Source organism: Camelus ferus, chromosome 1, assembly GCF_009834535.1.
Source record: "Camelus ferus isolate YT-003-E chromosome 1, BCGSAC_Cfer_1.0, whole genome shotgun sequence".
Classification (NCBI taxonomy): Eukaryota; Metazoa; Chordata; class Mammalia; order Artiodactyla; family Camelidae; genus Camelus; species Camelus ferus.
The window spans coordinates 49160793-49182803 of record NC_045696.1 but is presented as its reverse complement, the minus strand read 5'-3'; the positions used below and the strand labels follow the sequence as shown (position 1 = coordinate 49182803).

The following is a 22011-nucleotide window of genomic DNA, read 5'->3' as shown; positions in this document are numbered from 1 at the left end:
AAAAAGTTCTGGTTAAATGAAATTTCCATGAAAATATTTTTTTAATTAAGAAAAAAATGTCAACAAGGAAAATCTGTAAGAGTATCTGAATACTAAATATTCAAACTAAAAACAGTTTGATACAGGATTATGTCAAAGAAAGTTAAAATGCATGACATGTTTAAAAAGCAAATGTTATCGTTTACTTACACTGTATATCTAATATGAAAGAATATCGAATGTCCTTTTCCAAGGCTGGATGTTTGACAACACAAGTAATTCGCCTTCCTCTAGCAAATCTGGTAGGAAAAAGCTTGTATTGGCTGACAATTGTTGCTGTTTCATTTGGAAAAGAAGTCGTAGTGGATTCCATTTCGCCAAGATCACCTTCCCAATCAATATGTGCAACTGGTTTTCCAGTGGCTGCGATACAAATGGCTGCTACTGTTTCATTTCCTCCATCAATTAAAGAATCTGGCCCTTTTATCAGGCTGACAGTGGGTTCAACTGTTTAAATTTAAAAAAAAATGAGTTACTTTTCAATTAAGAGTATATCTACATCCTTCCAAGCCACATCTAACCATATTTCATAAACTTAGAGACAACTGCTTATAAAAAATACACACAGGTAATATCAACACCAAATGGATTCTTACAACAAGAGAAGATCATGAGCCAGGACAAACAAGAAGCCAATAACCATTACAAAGATGGCTCTCTCTGGTAGAGATATACTTTTCTTTACAAAGTGAGTTTTCCCCCAAATTAGTATATAATAAAAATTCTTGTGAATTTGATCATTTCCATTATGAAGTTAAGGGTACTATTACTCTGAAGAGAAAAAAATGAAGCATTTAATATAGAATGCTTCATTTTGCAAGAAATTGTTTAAAACATTTAAAATAGGTACTGTTAAAATATAATGTCACTAATAGTTATGTCTATTGGAATTTACATGCTACCTATCTTTTTTCTAGTATGAAAGCTCCTCAGCAGTGGAAGTAACCTTAATGTTAGACCCTTCAATCTACCTGCCATATATCCTAGCTATCTCCTTACATTTTCAAGCAAATTTTTAGAACTTCTTTCTATATAAATTCTTCAGTACTCACTTCATGAATTCTTTGGCTCAAGCCTAGTTTACTGCATACATTATGTTTTTTATCTGAAAGACTTTTTTCCATTTCCAAGATTCCAGTTGGTTCTTTCAATGTCATCTGTTCTTGATTGCTATCTACATATTTGTTTCATAATATATTTTAAGGGATATCCTCCTTAAGCATTTCCTCTTTTTAAGATGTATTATTATAAAAGTAACAAAAAGAAAAGCGCTTGAAACACATGTAATGAATAATTTACAGCAAATGTTCATGTAACCACCACACATCTTAATAAAAAATATTAGCACCTCCCAAGTCCCTCATATGCCCCATCTTCATAATAACACCCTGCCTGTTCAACTGTGAAACCATTATACTAACCTTTGGAAATAACTTTTTGCTTACTTTTCATGAAAGTTCTACAACTAGCAAGTGCAAACCTAAACAACAATTTCATCTGCTTTTGAACTTTAAATGAATAGAATCAGACACATGTATTGTTTAATGAAATCAGACTATATTTTTTAATATTTTTTCTTTGACTCAATTTTGTGTTCCTGAGATTCATTTATGTGGGGGCATTTAATCTTAGTTGATTACTTTGCAATTCATTTTCTTAACTTTTTACTTTTAGGTCATTTAGATTTGCATGTAATTGTATAAATTATTAGTTTTAACTATTGTATGATTCATTTACTGTTGGACATAGGTGCTATTTCCTGTTTGATACAGTTTTATTGGAAACATTCTTATTGATACTGTGTATTTTGGTATATTTGTACAAAAGTTTCTCTAGTTTTTCCCTTATACTGAAACTGTTATGACTACTTTTACTTTCAACTTTAGCAGATAATGCCAAAAAGCTTCCCAAAGTACCAATTTACTCCCAATCTTAGCACTCCAATTGGTCCAAAACACTCACTACAGGTGATACTGTCAGATTTCTCAATGTTTGCCAATCTTATAAGTAAGTAACAGCATATCATTGGGATCTTATTTTTAATTTCTAAGATTAAGAATGAGGTTAACGATCTTTTCATGTTTTGGGGCCATTTGGAATTTCTTCTGCAAAATAGCTTTTAAAGCCAATTTTTTTTTTCTTATTGATTTGGGAGAAGGGGGCCTTTTCCAATTATATGTGCAAATATCTTTCACCAGTTTAGGGCTTGTATCTTTACCCAATGCTGTGTCTTGATAAGCAGAAGTTTTCATTCAAATCTATAAAACTCATCAGTTCACTGCCTTTATATACAGGCATGCCTTGTTTCACTGCACTTCGCTTTACTGTGCTTCACAGATACTGCGTTACTCACAAATTGAAGGTTTGTGGCAACCATAAGTTGACCAAGTCCATCAGCACCATCTTCCAATAGCATTTGCTTACTTTCTATCTCTGTGTCACATTTTGGTAATTTTCACAATATTTCAAACTTTTTCATTATTATTACGTTTGTTATGACGATCTGTGATCTTTGATGTTACTACTGCAAAAAGATTATAACTGTCTGAAGACTCAGATGATGGTTAGCATTGTTTAACAACAGTTTTCTAAATTAAGGTAGGTACATTTTTTTAGACGTAATGGCATTGCACAGTTAACAGACTACAATACAGTAAAAGCATAATTTTTATAACACTGATAACCAAAAATTCATGTGATGGTTTTACTGTGGTACTCCCTTTATTATAAAATTAGCTTTATTGAGGTGGTCTAGAATTGAACCCATAATACCTCCAACATACACATGTACTAAGAAATACTTCTCTATTTCAAGGGCAAATTAGTATATGAATTTTTTTTTCATGTATAGTTTCCTATTCTCTGCAGAAATTTTATAGATTGACTTATCCCTTCAAATGGCAAGCACTGTTGTTTAATAGTCTGTGTCCAGTAATGCCAACATCTTACGCAGGCCTGTTTCTGTTGTCTTGTTTGTGCCGGCTGCTGCTTGTGGGGTCTTCTTTACCTATATGTCTGATTATTCAAGCAGATGATAAGCCTGTGATTGAATAATTAAGGTAGAAATAATTTGAGGCTTAGAATAAAGGTATCATTCTTTCAGAAAAGATTTGTGTTTTCTTCTGCTAAGCTAGCTCCTGAGAAACACTATCCAGTTCAGGATCTTCCTAATTTCAGACTACTCAAGTGATATAAACCAGGCCCCGAAGTCTGTAAGAAGGCTGGTTTGCTGCTGGTGTACTACAATTCTGAAAATATAAGCCTTTCGGTATCAAGAGAATATAAGAAGGGTTATTAGACATCCTACCTTGAGTAGAATTGCGTTCAGATATTTGTCTCTCTTACTTCTCAGGGATCTCAAAATCTTAGCTCATCTTAGGTGTTTCTTCTGAATTGTCAAATGTCCCCAAGGTTGAATACAGATTTCAGCTTTCAGTGCTAGGCTTATTTCCATGTTTTAGCCTTTTCCTAGATTTTGGCCTAGATATATTCCTCACTACTTTGCTACTTCTTTGAATTTTTCAATGGTGTTTTTTATATTTCATCCCCATCCCCCGCCCCACCATGGGAGAGTTTGTGTGACCAACCTGTGCCATCATTAGAAGCTTTTGTTGGAGAAACTTAAACTATTTCTACTACTTCTAAAAGGAATCAATCTCCTGGTTGTAGAGGTTATTGGCTTTATAAAGTTTCTTTTCTCATATACCTCAACATTTTAGTTAATTTCTCTGTAACCTTTCCTGTCCCCTTCCCTGTCTAGCAGTTCCGCTGTTGCTTCCGCTTAAGATGCTACCTATGCCCTGTATTCTCTGACTGGGAGGAACATGAAGTTTTCCCAGCCCTGTATTAATGCCAGGATTGTTAAGCCTACTTCTTTCTGCTGGTTCTTTCCCCTGCCTCAAAAGTTTCCTCTCACATGTACTAAATTGGTACTAAACCAATTGGTTTATCTGATAAACACTACTACCTAGGTGATCCCTAATTTTATTCAATTTTGATATAAAACTTGACTCTATAGTTTCTAACCGCCTATCTGGGATTTTTTTCTCTATGTATCCTCAAATTCAATAAACGAAATACTGAACTCATCTCATTCTCCCAATCCCCAACATCTGTTTTTCATTCAAACTTGCCCATTTAAATCAATGGTAACAATTTACTCAATCGCCAAGGTTCAAAACTTGTTATTGTTCAAACCTCCCTAGTTTCTTATATCCAGTCAGTTACAAAGTTCTGCTACTTTTTCCTTTGTAATAGTTCCCTTCCTCACTCAAGTGGCAGAAATTAGAAAATTAAGTTCAAGCTTTCATGGCCTCATGGCTAAAGCATTACAATTTCAAGATCTCTTTTCATTTTAATCCATCGAAAACACCAGAATGATCTTCCCAAATCACAACTTTCATCACATTACTCCCTACATCAACTCTATGAATTAGGCACCCCTCTAATCAAGGTGAGAAGACAGTCAAAGCAGTGTTTCTCAAACTTTAATGTGTGTACGTATCACTGGGGAGATCTTCCTAAAATGTAGATCTATTACTCAACAAGTCTTGGAGGGGTCTGTAATTCTATATTGCTAATGAGCTCCCAAACGATGCCATTGCTGCTGGTTCACGAACCATACGTAAAATCGCAAGAATCTGAGAATAACAGAAGGAAGGTGAGAAAGAGCACAAAAGTGTATACCAAGTTTTCATTTCAGTAAAATAAAGCTCAAATTCCCCATCTTAATATTCAGGTCACTTTAAAGCGGTCCTACTCTACCTTTCCAGCCTTTAATTCTTGTATTTTATATTAGTCCTTTCAACAATCAAGAGTATTCAGTGGTCCACCAGAAATACGTGCCAATGTCAGGGAGATATTCTAAGTTGAACAAATGAGGAAAAGTGCTACTAGCAAATAGCGGCTAGAGGCCATGGATGCTGCTATATAGTCTACAATGGACAGTGCAGCTCACCACAACAAAGAATTCCAGCCCAAAATTTCAACAATGCCAATGTTGAAGAAACTCTGCCTTAGTATGTACTGTTTTCTGCCTCCCTGCATTGGCTCACTTACTCTCCTTTTGGCCTACCTAAAACCTACCCACCTTTCAAGGGCTTGCTCAACTATCTTTTTCTACAAAACATGTCTAAACTACCAAATTTACTAACCCATTCCTATACCCTCCTTAAACATTTAGTGTATGACTGCTATATATCAAGAACTCTTACAGGCTTTAGGGATACAAAGTTAAATTTTAAAGTGTAGAGTTGCAGTGTACTACACGTTTATAGTGGAGAGGACATATAATATGCATTATGGTAATTTCTACACTAAAAAGAAGCTCAAGACACAACAGTAAAAGAGTGAAAAAAATCCATCAAATTGCAGAGGAGTAGTAGAAATTTCAAGAATGACTTGGAAAAGGATGTGGTTTGATGAGTAGCAGTTGAGCAGAATGCAGGAGGAGAAAGGGGGAAAGGTGGCAATCCAGGCATAAAGGAAAACACACGTAAAAACATAGGCGGTAACAGACTGCAAGTAATTAATTATGATTAAAAAATCTGAGATGCTGGGAAAAGTAAAGCAAGGAATAGTATAGATGAAGTTAGAAAAGTACACCCAGGTAAAATCATGACTAGTTTAATAGTATAAACATTCTTGAGTTTTATATATAACATTGAGTATTATATTAACTTATGAGAATTACTAAAATTTAAAGCAAAAAAATTTCATTCTCATGAGTTCTCTCTTCCACATGCAAACTATTATTTTCTTGACATTGAATTTTTTGTGACTTTTTTTTACCTTGATGGCTTGCACTTGATTTTTCAGATATTTATGCCTTCCTTGCCTTCCAATCAATTCTCAAAAGTATCAATTTTGTAAACATAAGTTATAGTTCCCCACAGTTCTTAGGGCAGGGTCTTAAACATACAAAGTCCTCAAATATTTAATTTTTATTTTTAAACAGTACTTTTCAACACACAAAAAAAATACAGCAAATTTGAGGAAACAATGCTTTGCTGTACTTCAGAGACCCTGAAATTATGCCATTAAATATTCGGGGCTGTGTGGTTGTTTGGTTCTCTGGAAGCAGACACTGAGATCAAGTGAGGTGTGCAAAAGGCTTATTAGGAAACAACATCCGGGAGAAAAGTAAAGAAGGATAAGTGGGGGTTGGGGGAGCTATCTGCAGATCTGACAAAGTCCCTGACAGGCAAACAGGCAGATTCAGAGCAAAGACTGTCTGTTAAAGGAGCCTCAGCCTGGGTGGAAATGGCTAAGATTGCTATTATTCTTAATTCTTGTTCTAGTATTCCAAAAGTACTCACCAGCTATTCCAAATTGGTTTACCTTTCACTGCAGGTGGCTATCTTAATGCTAATAAGCTCATTCTAAATTCCACCATAAACTTTAATAGTTATCAGACAGGAAAAGGCCAAAGATCAGTCAATGCAAGCAATAGCCCAAGATTCAAACAGCTATGCGAATCCGCAACAGCAGAAATAAAACCTGACTTGAAAAACAAACATGAGATGTCAATGGCTCCAAGGCCACAGTCACTTAAAAAAATGGAAAAGTTTATTTAAAAGTGGTAACTTAATTAAAGGTTGAAAATTTGAGGGAAAACAATTAAAAGTTAAAGAAACTCAGGACTTGATAATATAAATAAAAGAACCTTTCACGAAGAAAAGTAAAACACCTATAAACTATATAGCATTACAGACAGGTAGCTAAAGACAACATTTTGTTTACACTGAGAGTCTAGAATCACAGAATTTTAAGACAGAACGTGAAAAATAATGTTTGAATTTTTATTTAAACCTGCATTTATATATAATTTCAATCATTTTAATTTCTTGAAAATACTTTTAATATAATCCTCACCACTACCGCCAAAACACATGGTTTAAGTATACCTACCTAATACAGTTACAGTTGTAGAGGACTGTGCATTTCCAAGCGGGAATGTAACAGCTTTGCATATGTATTTTCCAGAATCAGAGAATCCTATGTTATGTAGAGTAATTGTTGCATCATTAAGTGAATAGTTTTTAAACAAGACTCTTCCCTGATACTCTCCTTGAACAGAGAATCCATATTGAGGATGATGAACTGCAACAGTCTGTGAACTTTTGCCATGTATCTTCTCCCATGAAATTTGTGTTATAGTTTCATTTACTTCAATTAAACACTTCAACGAAACATTCTTTCCCCAAACTGCTGTGACATGTGGCTCCACGATAATTGGTCCAGCTAAGGCACCTAAGGAAAGAAGAAAAGCATAGTTCTTAAAAATAGAAAAAAAGTTATGCGAACATATTATCAAATTCCCTCCCTTCCTGTCTTCTTTTCTCCCTTCTTCCCCTCCTACAAGTATACACACACACACACACACACACGACTGAATAACAGAGGACGTTCCTAGGGTTGGATTTAAGACCCACAGAATGACTCCTAAATAAATCAAGTAATCATCAATAGTGGGAAAAGCACTAGATTGGGGCAAAATAAAGCTCAGGAGCAGATCCTTCCCCAGTCACGTCTCCAGATAAAATCCTAGCCCTAGTTGTCACCTGTGACTGTAGCCTTGGGAGACTCTGAAACAAAGGACCCAGCTGAGTCATGTCTGGATTCCTGACCCAAAGAAATTGAGAGATAATAAATGTATGCTGTTCTAAAACTACTAGGTTGCAGGGTATTTTGTTATTCAACAATAGACAACTGATGCATTTAGGATGTCAAACCACGTACAATACCAAAGTTATCTTCTTTTGGAGGATTACTCTACCAAAAAACTATGAAACTCTTCATTTTTAAGATAGACCAAATGTCAGAAAACATTAACAAGAAAACCAAAAGCCACATATAAATGTGAAATCAATTTTTTTCCATTTCATGAAGAAAAAACTTTCACAAACAAAAGTTAAAATAAAATAGTATCAAACGTCACCCTTATAATACTGATTTCCTTCCTAAAAGCAGTGGACCAAATCTAAGTAATTTTAAGGGAAACAAGACTAATATTCACTCATACTAAACTCAAGCAATATACTCCTCATTGACAAATATATGAGAACATACATAACAAGTCCATGGAGAGTTTAAAACTCACATATATGTTCTGACAAAATAAATCCTCAAACCAAGAAGTAAACCAGTATAAGCATTTGGATATGGAAACTATATAAATACCTTTAAATTTCAGAGTTATGTTTAATTAATATCATTAGATAAACGCAAAAATTCACAAGGGTATCACCTTAAATGGTTCTAAACAACAACAAAAACTTTACACAATATTATTTTCATTAACCTTTTTGGGAGAAAAAAACATAAATGAATATATTTTAAAAAAAACCCAGATATATAGCTAGGTAAGAAGGAAAACTTTACGATCCAAGAGATGACTAAGGATATTCCAAAAAAAGACTGAAAATTCATACTGACTACTTAACAGCTATGGGGTAAAAAAAAAAAAGTTTTTTTTTAAACTATTCCACTAAAAAAAGTATCAAGTCCAAAAAATTTACCATTCATGCCCTACCATGTGTTCAAGTGTAGATAATTAAGAAGCTTTTAACATTAATCTAAGACATATATAATGTGTAAATATTCTAACGTACTTTAGCAATCTATCATAAACCTAGGACTACACTAGAAAATACACAAATAAAAAAGCAATATATAAATATTAAAAATTTTATACATTATAAAATAATACACAACTCTGTATTTTAAAAAGGACAACGATCAAGCAGAATATTCAAGAATGTAAGAATACTTTCAGACTATTCATCACAGTAAAAGGTCACATCTGAGACTGAAAAGGCATTTAACAAAATTTGGTATGTGTTATTTGATTTAAAAAAAACTAACAAGTGAGAAAAAAGGATTTTTAATAATAAAGTAGATTCTTCTCAAATCAATGGCCATCATAACACTAAAATAAAAAGGAGAGGCATGGTTATTTAAGAAAGATCAAGACAAGATAGTGCACTATCATTATTACCATTCAACAGAGCCTGGAAATTCCTGTGGAATGAGACAAGAAAACAAAACAGGGGAGAATAAATATTAGAAAGAACAAGATAAAATTATTATTTGAAAAACCTATTACTAGAAAAATCTAAGAAGGCAAAGTAAAGGGCTATTAGAACAAATAATGTGGCTGCTTGCAAAACATGAAAAATGTATACAAAATGTATACTCCAACATGTTATAATACATGATAACCTTTACAAATTTAGTGTAGAAAAAGACAATGAATATTTGCAGTATATTAATATTCAAAACATCCATGAATAATGTTAAGAACCTACAGACTTGAGCAACTGACTTGAATTAATGGAAGATATGTCATATTTCTGAGAAGGAAAGCATAATACTACACAGATGTCCAACTTCCCCATGTTAACAAATTGAAAGCAATTGCAGTGAAAACCATGAAAAAATTCTGGAAACTAGAATAAGGACAATATGTTTTAAAATATTACCAAAAAAACCCCACAATGGCACAATAAGGGGGAGGAAAAATACTAAAACAAAAATTATAAAAAGCTTACTAACAGTACCTTAAAATAACTGAAGCATACAAACACACATATAATAATATAGAGTATGTAATATGTTTTATGAGTGGGGAAACAATGAATTAGTCAAGATATGCTGAAAGGACAAGAGCTAAACATTTGGAAATAAATCCCTGCTTTATACTAAACACACACACAAATCCAGATGGACTGGAGATCTAAACGTAAAAAAAATAGCTATATATGCCTCTACATATACTGATAGTAAATTTTTGTATATTCTGGAAGGTAACATTAATTACTCTAAGGAGTGGAATAACTAAGGATTAAAAGAAAGGACTTTTAGTTTTCAATCTGTTCCTCTAGGATGTCAGAATCATTTACAATAAGTAATGTTCATACTAAGAGGAAATTAAAAATAAAAATAGAATCATCCCCCTCAGGTGGAGGCAGAGAAGAGGTAAGTATTACAGACTGAATGTTTGTGTCCCTCCAAAATGTATATGTTAAATACCTGACCTCTAAAGCCATGGTATGTGGAAGTGTGGTAATTAGGTTTATATGATGTCATGAGGGCAAGGGCCACGTGCTGGCATTAGTGTCCTCATAAGAAAAGGAAGAGGCAGTCCAGCTCCCTGTCTCTCTCCACCATGTGAGGACAAAGCAAAAAAGTGGCCATCTTCACTTTAGGAAAGGGTTCTCAACAGGAACCAAATCTGCCTGCACCTTGATCTTGCATTTCTCAAACTCCAGACCTATGAGAAATAAACATCTGCTGTTTAAGCCACCTAGTCTACAGTGTTGTGTTATAGCAATTCCACATAAGATATTAAGTTCCAGAATAAACTGTGAAAGATAGTTTTAATTGTATCTCCTTACAACGTATAAGAATCATGGCTTATGGAGTAACACTACTCAGATGAGACAGAATAGACTTTAAAACATAATCTACAATAAAACAAAGAAAGGTATCATATAACAATAAACAGGTCAATCCAAGAAGAAGATGTAACATTCATAAACATACATGCAACTATTAATATAGGATCATCTAAATATATAAAGCAAAGACTAATAGAGATAAAAGAAGGAACTGACAGTAATACAATAATACTAGGGGACTATAATAGCCCACTTACATCAATGGGTATATCATCCAGACAGAAGATCAATAAGGAAACAGTGGCCTTAAATGACACATTAGACCAGACAGACTTAATATATATCTACAGAATAGATATCTCATTCAAAAATAGCAAAATACACACTCTTTTCAAGTGTACATGGAAACTTCTTCAGGACAGGTCACATGCTAAACCACATAAAAAGTCTCAATAAATTTAAGAAGACTGAAATTATATCAAGCATCTTTTCCAACCACATGATGAAACTAGAAAACAATTACAGAAAGAAAAACAGAAAAATACACAAACACGTAGAGACTAAACAACATGCTACTAAAAAAAAAAGTTCATCAATGAAGAACTCAAAGAAGAAACCAAAAAAATACATCAAGACAAATGAAAACAGAAACACAACTTTCCAAAATCTGTGGGACATAGTAAAAGCAGTTCCAAGAGGGAAGTTGATAGCAATACAAGCCTACCTTCAGATACAAGAAAGATCTTAAATACACAACTTAACTTTCCATCTAAAGGAATTACAAAAAGAATAAAGCCCAAAAGTAGTAGAAGGAAGAAAATAATAAAGGTCAGAGCAGAAATAGAGACCAAAGCAAAATAATAGAAAAGATCAATGAAATCAAGAACTGGTTTAGATGAAACTGATAAGCCTTTAGCCACTCTTCAAAAAAAAAAGGGGGGGGGCAAATAAAATTTGAAATGAAAGAGAAGTTACAACCACTACAATAAAAGTACAACAATCACAAGAGAATATTACAAACACTTGTATGTCAACAAATTGAAGAACCCAGAGGAAACATAAATTCCTACACATTACAGTCTTCTAAGACTGAATCAGGAACAAATACATAGAAAATCGGCACAGACCAATTATCAGTAATGAAAATCAAATCAGTAATCAAAAACTCCAAACAAAAATTCAAGACTAGAAGGCTTCACAGGGTAATTCTATCAAACATTTAAGGAAGAGTTAATATCTATCCTTCTCAAACTATTACAAAAACTGAAGAGGGGGGAAACATTCTGAAACTCATTCTGCAAGTTTCAGGCCAGTGTTACCCTGATACTAATACCAGAAAAAGACACTACAAAAAACAAAACAAAACAAAACAAAACTGTAGGCCAGTATCTCTGATGAATATACATGCAAAATTTCTTAACAAAATATTAGCAGATAGTTCAAAAGACATAAAAAGAATTATACATCATGATCAAGCAGTATTCCAGGAAAGCAAGAATGGTTCAATATCTACAAACCAATGTGATACACCAAACTAAGAAAATGAAGGGTAAAAAGTACATGATCATCTCTACAGACACAGATAAAGCATTTGAAAAAATTTAACATCTATTCACAATAAACTCTCAACAAATTCCGTATAAAGGGGACATACCTCAACAAAATAAAAGTTGTTTACTGACACATCCACATCTAACATCATACTCAATGGTGAAAAGCTAAAGCTTTTCCTTAAGATAAAGGACAAAACAAGCATGCCCACACTTTCACAGGCTGGAAGAATTAATATTATTTAAATATGTGAACTACTCAAAGCAATCTATAGATTCAACGCAATCACTATCAAAATTCCAGCGGCATATTTCACAGAATTAGAACAAATCATCTTAAAACTCATGCAAAACCACAAAAGATCCCTAATAGTCAAAGCAATCTTGAAAAAATTAAACACAACTGGAGGTATTACACTCCTTGACTTCAGACTATATATACTACAAACTACAGTAATCCAAACAGTATGGTATTGAATAAAAACACATGATCAATGGAACAGAAAAGAGAGCCCTGCAAACAACCCACAGAAACATATAGTCAAGTAATCTACAAAAAAGAAGTAAAAAATATACAAAGGGGAAAAGGCAGTCTCTCCAATAAGTGGTGTTGGGAAAACTGGACAAACACAGAAGAATGAAACTAGAATACTTCCTCACACCTTATACAAAAATAAACTCAAGATGAATTTAAGCCCTAAGTATAAGAGCTGAAAACATAAAACTCCTAGAAGAAGTACAGTCTTAGCGATTTTTTTTTGGATCTATCTACTCAGGCAAAGGAAACAAAAGCAAAACTAACAAATGGGACCTAATCAAACTTGAAAGTTTTTGTCACAGTGAAGAAGAACAATTAAAAGACAACCTATTGAATGGGAGAAGATACTTGCAGATGATAGGGCCAATAAGAGGTTAACACAAAAACTATATAAAGAACTCATACAATGCAATATCAAAAAACCAAACACGTCGATTAAAAAATGGGCAGAGAACCTGAATAGGCATTTTTCCAAAGAAGAAACAGATGGCTAACAGGCACATAAAAAGATGCTCAACATCACTATCAAATACAAATGCAAATAAAAACCACATGAAATATCACCTCACACCTGTGAGAATGGCTACCATCCAAAAAACAAGGAATAAGTGTTGATGAGGATGTAGAGAAAAAGGAACCCTAATGCACAGCTGGTGGGAATATAATGGTACAGCCATTATGGAAAACAATATGGAGGTTGCTCAAAATATTAAAAATATAACCACCATATGATTTAGCAATTCCATTCCTGGGTATTATCTGAAAACATAAAAACACTAATTTGAAAAGATATGCACCCCAAATGTTCTTAGCAGCATTATTTACAACAGCCAAGACACAGAAACAGCGTAAGTATCCATCAACAGATGGATAAAGATGATGTCATACACACACACACACACACACACACACACACACTGAAATATTACTCAGGTATAAAAAAGAATAAATTTTTGCCATCTGCAACAACATGGATGGACCTGGTGGGTATTATGCTTAATGAAATAAGTTAAGACAGAGAAAGACAAATACTCTATGGTTTCACTTACATATGAAATCTAAAAATAGGACAGAAGAAGACTCACAGACAGAGAGAACAAATTAGTGGTTACCAGAGAGGAGAGAGGTGTGAGGAGAGACACAATAGGTGAAGGGGTTTAACAGATACAAACAGATTTTAAGTATAAAATAAGTTACAAGGATGTAATGTAAAGCACAGGAAGTATAATCAATATTGTATAATAACTCGGTATGGAATATATCCTATAAAAACATTTAATTAGTATGTAGTGCACCTAAAATTAATATAATGTAACTCAACTATACTTCATTTTTTTTAAAAAAGAGGGGGTTTTTTTGAAAAAAAGAAAAAGAAAGAAGAACCATGGCTTGGTGGGCTACCATTAGTAAAGGGAGTATTTGGAGATAGAAAAAAAAAAAATCTCCACTGAATCAAAAATATATTTAAAATATTCTACATTATTTAAATAGGGAAAGCCACTCTCAGTTTAAGAACAAAGACAGAAAAACCACCATGGAAAAGGTTCATAGATTTGACCAGAAAAACTAACCTCCTAATGAGAGCTTAAGCAGGTATTTTTTAAAAAATCTATAAATGGCTATTTTTAATGTGTTCAATTTTACTAGTAAACAAATATTAATGTTCCTATCAGGTTTTTCTTTATTTGTTTTAACTTTTAGGAGGTTATGAGTGATTTTTTTTAATTCATAATTTTTCTACAGAAATATTCCAAGTAGTTTTTGCTTGCTGAAAAAAAGAAATTTTGGTGTAATTTTTTTGTTTCAACCCTTACCAAACATTTGATCATGGTTTTATCCTACCCCTTGATTACTGATATTTGGCTCTCCCTTAGATTCCATGAGCTTCTAATGACCTATCTACTTGTTTGTGTTTCAGTTAGCCAGAGCAGGTTTCTGTTAATTGCAAACAGGAGTGTTTAATACATTTCCCAACCCTAGATTAAACCCAAATTTAAAAAGCACTTCTGAATATTTTCCCCACAGAATTTTAAAATCATGGAGAAACAGATTTTTCATTGTGGTTCTTGGACCACAATCAATACTAGAATGTCTCACCACTCTAGATCTCCCTAACATTGAGCCTACTTTCTCCTCCTACTTTCCCATATGAAGCTGAATTTGACTGGAGAGCATAAGTGTGCTGGAGAAACAACTGTTTGTTACTAAAGACCTAAATTATTTGAAGTTCTTCAATAATGGTGACATAAGCCTACAATATAAAGAAGCTAAGAACAGCAAAGAACTGAACCTTTCATATATGACAAGACCCCAACTTAGTCATATCTGGACACCTGCACACTTGAGGGGCCAAGGAAAACCACAATAACATACAATGTTCTGTTCCTGCCTTGTGTGTCTATTGGATCTTCAAGTAAGTTTCATAGCTAGTTAATTAAATTGAACTTATTATCCTTTCAAAGAGAAAAGAGACAGAAATGATTGTTTTCCCCTACTTGTGGTTCCCTCCCCCCCCCAGAAATACCACTGCAACCATGAAAAAACAACTCTGGAATTTTCATGTGTATTTGAATAGCCATTCAGTGAAGAGTGCCCAGAGGATAGAAGACATTAGGAAATACATATATTGAACAAGAAGCTTGTGACCACCCCCCAAAAGGAAACATAATGACTCATATAACTTCTATGGATTTTTAAAAAACAAAAATAAATAAAAGATGAGAGTCATATTAGAGATCATATTTAAGAAAAGTGATTGAAATGGAAGTTTGACTAAAATGGCAATAGTTCACTTTCCTCTCCCACTCTGAGCAATGAATCAAGAAGTAAAAGAAGTTACTACAAATCTATCTTTAATACTACCCTTTTTGATATTTTAATGCTATCTTTTACATCTTACTTTCAACCTATAAATGGCAAGCATCTTGGACATTTCAGGCCCCAGGATCTTTCAAATGTCAGGATCTACAAAATAGATACATACAAACATTCTACAAATGAAATATTTATTGTATTATGTGTCCAACTACAAACAATACCTCCAAACATCTCTAAGGTATGGATTATTTCAGACTCCTCAGAATTTAGAATAATTTTTAAAGCAACAACTGAAATAAATATCCATTTACAAGAATATAGTAAAATCAGAGCATAGGTATCCTCAACAATTTCAGTACCCTTAAATACATTTTAGAGGAATCAATTATCACCCAGTGCATTCAGTAATGAGTTTGAATTGTTTTAAACTGATGTTTGCCATGACACCTTTCAAAACGTAACAAAAAAGTCTTTTTAACAATAACCCCAAACAATACTCAAAACAGAAATAAGCATAGAAGAGTACAAAGTGACTAATAAAATACGAAAACTATTTATGAACTTAAAACTCAAATACTAATAAAGTATGAAAGAATCTCTAACTCTGGGATCACAGTAGATCACATATTCTAAGGAAAAAACTGGATCACATATCAAACATGTTTGAGAGTATCCAGGACATTCATTCTATCATTATGTATCAAGTAGGTACTTTGTTCCAGGCACCAGGTACTGGGAATAGTATTGAACAGACGCCCCTGTCCTTATGGGGTTTACATTCTAATTGGAAAGACAGAATTGACAAGAAAACAAAAAGATACCAGATAGATATATCTGTTTTTGTACCAATATCATGTTGTTTTAATTACTGCAGTTCTGTACTATTGTCTAAAGTCTGGAAGGGTTATTCTTTTTCTTCAGTATCGCTTTGGCAATTCTTTTAGACAGGCCAGAAATAAACCCAGACTTTTGGCCAATTCATCTTTGACAAAGGAAGCAAGAATATACAATGGAGTAAAGACAGCCTCTTCAGCAATCGGTGTTGGGAAAACTCAACAGCTGTATGTAAATCAATGAAGTTAGTATACTCCCTTACACCATTACACAAAAATAAATTCAAAATGGCTTAAAGACCTAAACATAAGACAAGATACTATAAACCTCTTAGAAAAAAACATAGGCAAAACATTTGCTGATATAAATCTTAATGTTTTCCTAGGGAAGTCTACCCAGGCAATAGAAATACAAGCAAAGATAAACAAATGGGATCTAGTTAAACTTATAACCTTTTGCACAGCAAAGGAAACCATAAGCAAAACAAAAAGACAACCTACAGAATGAGAGAAAATATTTGCAAATGATGTGATGGACAATGGTTTAATTTCCAGAATATGTAAGTAGCTCAGACAACTTAGTAACAAAACCGAACAAAAAAAAGCCCAATCCAAAAATGGGCAAACCTAAACAAGCAATTCTCCAATGAAGACATGCAATAAGCCAATAAGCATATGAAAAAAATGCTCAATATCACTAATTATCAGAAAAATGCAAGTCAAAACTACAATGAGGTATCACCTCACACTAGTCAGAATGGCCATTATTCAAAAGTTCTCAAACAGTAAGTGCTGGAGAGGGTGTGAAGAAAAGAGAATCCTCCTATAACTGTTGATGGCAATGTAGTTTGGTGCAGCTGTTCGGAAAACAGTATGGAGATTCCTTAACAAACTAAAATTAGACTTACCATATGATCCAGCAAACCCACTCTTGTGCATATACCCAGAGGGAACTGTAATTCAAAAATACACATGTACCCTAATGTTCACAGTAGTACTATTTACAATAGCCAAGACATGGAAACAACCTACATGTCCATCGACAGATGACTGGATAAAAAAGCTGTGGTATATTTATGCAATGGAATACTATTCGGCCATAAAAAATAAAATTATGCCATTTGCAGCAACATCGATATCCCCGGAGACTGTCATTCTAAGTGAAATAAGCCAGAAAGAGAAAGCAAAATACCACATGCTAACTCTCATATGTGAAATCTGAAAAAAGAAAAAAATGAACACATCTACAAAACTGAAACAGATTCACGGACATAGAAAACAATCTTATGGTCAACAGGGGAAAAAGGGGTGGGAAGGGATAAATTCGAAGTGTGAGATTTGCAAATATTAACTACTATATATAAAACAGATAAAAAACAGATTTCTTCTGTATAGCACAGGGAACTACATTCAATATTTTGTAGTAAACTATAATGAAAAAGAATATGAAAATAAATATATGTATAGGTATGACTGAAACATTATGCTATACACCAGAAATTGACACATTGTAACTGTCTATACTTCAATTAAAAAAAAAAATTACAGGAAAACAGTAATGGCAGATACGTAAAGGAATGCTGGGTAATTCTACATCTAAAGAACCCTAACAAAATCTCGAGGAGACACATTAAAATTTCTTATTCTCAGGGAATCCAGGACCTAAGATGAATATAAAGACAAATGGGACTTTGTATATCCATTTTTAGGGAGAGACTAAGATTATTTTTACGAAGGCAGGCACATGAATGTATTAAACAAAGATTATATGTGAGTAGAAGAGAAAAATAAATGCCAGGTTTTGTTAACCAAAAAAAAAAAAAGTATGTGGAGAAACAAAAGACACAGAATAGCCAACACTACTGAAGGAGAACAAAGTCAGAGAAGTGACACCATATTACTTCAAGGCTTACTATAAAGATACAGTAATCAAGACAGTGTGACATTGATGAAAGATCAGACAAACTGATGGAACAAAACAGAGAATCCAGAAACAGAATGTTTTAACTATAGCCAATTGATCTTTGACAAAGAAACAAAGGTAATATAACTGAGCAAATAGTCTTGTCAACAAGTGGTGCTGAACTGGATATCCACATGTAAAACTATAAATCTAGACAAGACTTTACACCCTTCACAAAAATTAACTCAAAACAGATCACAAACCTAAATGTAAAACACAAAACTATAACACTTCCAGGAGATAACACAGGAAAAAAATCTAGATGACCTTGGTATGGTGATGACTTTTTAGATTACAACACAAAAGACATGATATATGAAAGAAATAATGGATAAGGTGGCCATTATCAAAATTAAACATTTCTGCCCTGCAAAAGACATTATATCAAGAGAATGAGAAGACAAGCCACTGACTGGCAGGAAATGTTTGCAAAAGAAATATCTAATAAAAAACCATTATCCAAAATACACAAAGAATTTTTAAAACTCAACAATAAGAAAACAACTCGATTAAAAAATGGCCAAAGACCTTAAACACCTGATCAAAGAAGATATATAGATGGCAAATAAGCATATGAAAAGATGCTCAACATCATATCATTAAGGAATTGTAAATTGAAACAAGAAGATATCATTACACATTATTACAAAGGCCAAAATCCAAGCACTGACACCACCAAATCCTGACAAGGATGTGGAGCAAAAGAAACTCCCATTCACTGCTGGAGGGAAATGGCAAATGGTACAGCCACTCAGCCACTTTGAAAGACAGTTGGGTGGTTTGTTACAAAATGAAATATACTCTTATTGATCCAGCAATTGTGTTCCTTGGTGTTTACCCAAATGAGCAGAAAACATATGCCTACACAGAAGCCTGCATGGAGCTTTATTCATAATTACCAAAACAGAGAAGCAAAGCGTCCTTCAGTAGGTGAATGGATAAATAAATTGTGGTACATCCAGACAATGGAATAGCACTCAGTGCTACAATGAAATGTGCTATCAAGCCACAAAAAGACATGGAGAAACCTTAAATGCATATTGTTAAATTTTAAAAGCCAATATGCAAAGGCTATATATTAAATGATTCCAACTAATATGATATTCTGCAAAAGGCAAAACTATGGAGACAGTAAAAAGATCAGTGGTTATTAAGTGTTAGAGGGGATAGAGAAAAGAATAACTGAAAGAGAATTTTTAAGGCAGTGAAACTACCCTGCATGATATTTTAATGGTGGATACATGTCATTATACACTTGTCAAAACCCACAGACTGTACAACATCAAGAGTGAATCCTAATATTAACTACAGTCTTTGGGTGATTATGATGTTACCAATGCATGTTCAATGATTGTAACAAATATACCACTCTGGTAGGAAAAGTTGGGGCAGGGAGAGTGATACACACATAGACCAGGGGTTATATGGGAACTCTGTACATTCTATCCAGTTTTGCTCTAAAAATTAAAGTCTATTAAAAAATTTAAAGAGAACACTCTTAAATACACTCAGCAATAAAAGGAAATAAACTGATACATGCAACAATGTGTATGAATTTCAAAATAATTATGTTGAAAGAAGACAGAAAAAGAGTACCCAGAGTATGATTCCATTTATATAAAACTCTAGAAAACATAAGCTACTGTTTAGTGACAGAAAGCAGATCAGTGCTTGCCTGGAGGAAGAGGGTTAGTAGGAAGAGATGCGATGGATGGTTTATAGAGGACACAAGGAAACTTTTCAGGGTAATCGATAACATTCACTATCTACATTGTAGTGATGATTTCATAGGTATATACCCATATGAAAACTTATCAAATTGTACACCTTATACCCAAAAAGCTGTTTTATATTTAAAAAAATGAGACTAGGAGAGGGACTGGAGAACATTCAATATATAGGTAACTTTTGTAAGGATTTTTACTATAAAGGCAGGCAAAGAGATCAGAAAGAAGCTCAAGAGAGAGGATAGATTAGGGAGTGTATTTTTTTAATGGGAGATGTTATAATATATTTTTATGTTGACTTAAATGATAAAAAAGAAAAATGTATGAGACATGAGAAAGAAAAACTGTTGAAGTGTTATCTTTAAGAAAAGACAGTATGGGTGAGAACTAGAAGAGATAACTTAGTCCTTTACTGTAGATCAGCTATAGTAGGCAGAGTCTACCAGTACAGATAGGTAGGCTGATAGATATGGTGGTGAAAGTTCTTTTCTGACTACTGCTTTTTGCTCTTTAAAATAGAAAGCAAGGATTTCATACAAAAATAAGAGAAGAAAAGATTCCAGAGGCTTAAAAAGAAAGGTGTGAAACAATTGTGGGGAAACAGTAAATTGACTGAAGCACCAGTACTCAAAGTGAGATCCTAAGAGTACTCAAGACCTTTTCAGGTGGTTAATGAAGTCAAAACTATTTTCACAGTCATACTAAGATGTTATCTGTCTTTTTCATTCTCATTGTGTCATGAGTATATAGTGGATTTCCAGAGGTTACAAAACATGATACTTAGCAAACTGAATGCTGAAGTAGGCATGAAAATCCAGTCATTATCTATTATGACAGATATTAAAGACACGCAAAATAAAAATACAATGCCATTCTTATCACTAATTTTTATAGGAAATACTTGGTTTTCATAAAAATATGTTAATTATAATGGGTTTATCATTTCTGAAGGAATTAAAACATTTTAAATTTCTCAGTTTTAATTTTTAACCAAATAAATATTGACAGAGAGATTGAACCAAGATGGCGAAGTAGCAGGACCATGAACTTGCCTCTCCTTGTAACTACAACAAAACCACAACCATCTTCTCAACAGCCATAGAGAAAAAGACTGGAGTCTAGCAAAAAGGATCTGCTTCAACTGGAACCACAACAGGAAGGTAGGAGGGGTGAGATCATGATATATAGTTGGGCCCCATATCCTCTGGGTGGGCAACCCACAAGCTGAAGAACAATCAAGTCACAGATGAGCTCCCACAGGAGTGAGAGTTCTGAGCCCCACATCAGGCCCCCCAGACCAGGGTTCCGGGAGTGGGAGGAGGAGACCCCAGAACATCTGGTTTTGAAGGCTCTTGGGGCTTAACTTCAGGAGCCCCACAGGACTGGGAGAGATAGAGACTTAACACTCTTGGGAGGTGCACACGGGATCTCGACTGCACCAGGTCCAAGGGCTGCATAGGAACCTGGGCCAGACCAGCCTGCTGGTTTTGGAAGTTCTCCTGAGGAGTTAGGGGACTGCTGCAGGTCACCCAGGGGACATACAAGCTGGTGACAGACATTCTGGGAATGTTCATCTACATGAACTTCCCTGGAGGCTGACATCTTGATTGGATTAATAACACCTAAGACACAGCCCCACCAAACAGCCTGTAGGCTTAAGGGCTGGCAACCCTCAGGCCAAACAATATATTGGGTGGAAACAAAGCTTCATCCATCATCACACTTTCTGAGCCGAAAACACCTCTAGGCAGGGCCCTACCCACCAGAGTTTCAGGCCAAGCTTCACCCAGCAGTGGGCAGACACCGACCCCTCTTATCAGGAAACCAACATAAGCCTATAGCCCAGCCTCATCCACCAGGGGGCAGATAACAGAAATAAGAAAACAATAGCCCCAAGCCTGTGGAAGGAATCCACAAACACAAGCCAGACTACACTAGGAACAGCTTGACCCTGCCCCTTGGGTGATAAGAGAAGAGTGTACTGTTGGGACACATAGGACATCTTCCATAGAGGGCCACTTTTTGAAGGTTGAGAATCATAACTAGTCTATCTAAAAACACAAAGAGAAAGACAGACACAATGAGGCAGCAAAGGAATATCCTCCAGGACAAGACACAAGATAAAATCAAAGAAGAAATAAGTG

The 22011-nt window shown here is 34.2% G+C and overlaps 1 protein-coding gene across 2 annotated transcripts in view; it reads right to left on the bottom strand.

Annotated features, from left to right (window-relative positions):
* The window catches only part of NECTIN3 (nectin cell adhesion molecule 3), a 119368-nt gene that overhangs the window by 72309 nt on the left and 25048 nt on the right, over nt 1-22011 (bottom strand). For both annotated transcript variants that reach the window (XM_032478812.1, XM_032478805.1), the window contains exons 2-3: nt 6949-7290; nt 190-486 (exon numbers count right to left, since the gene is read on the bottom strand). In XM_032478812.1, the coding sequence (XP_032334703.1) occupies nt 190-486; nt 6949-7290 (639 nt within the window). The remainder of the gene's footprint in view (nt 1-189; nt 487-6948; nt 7291-22011) is intronic.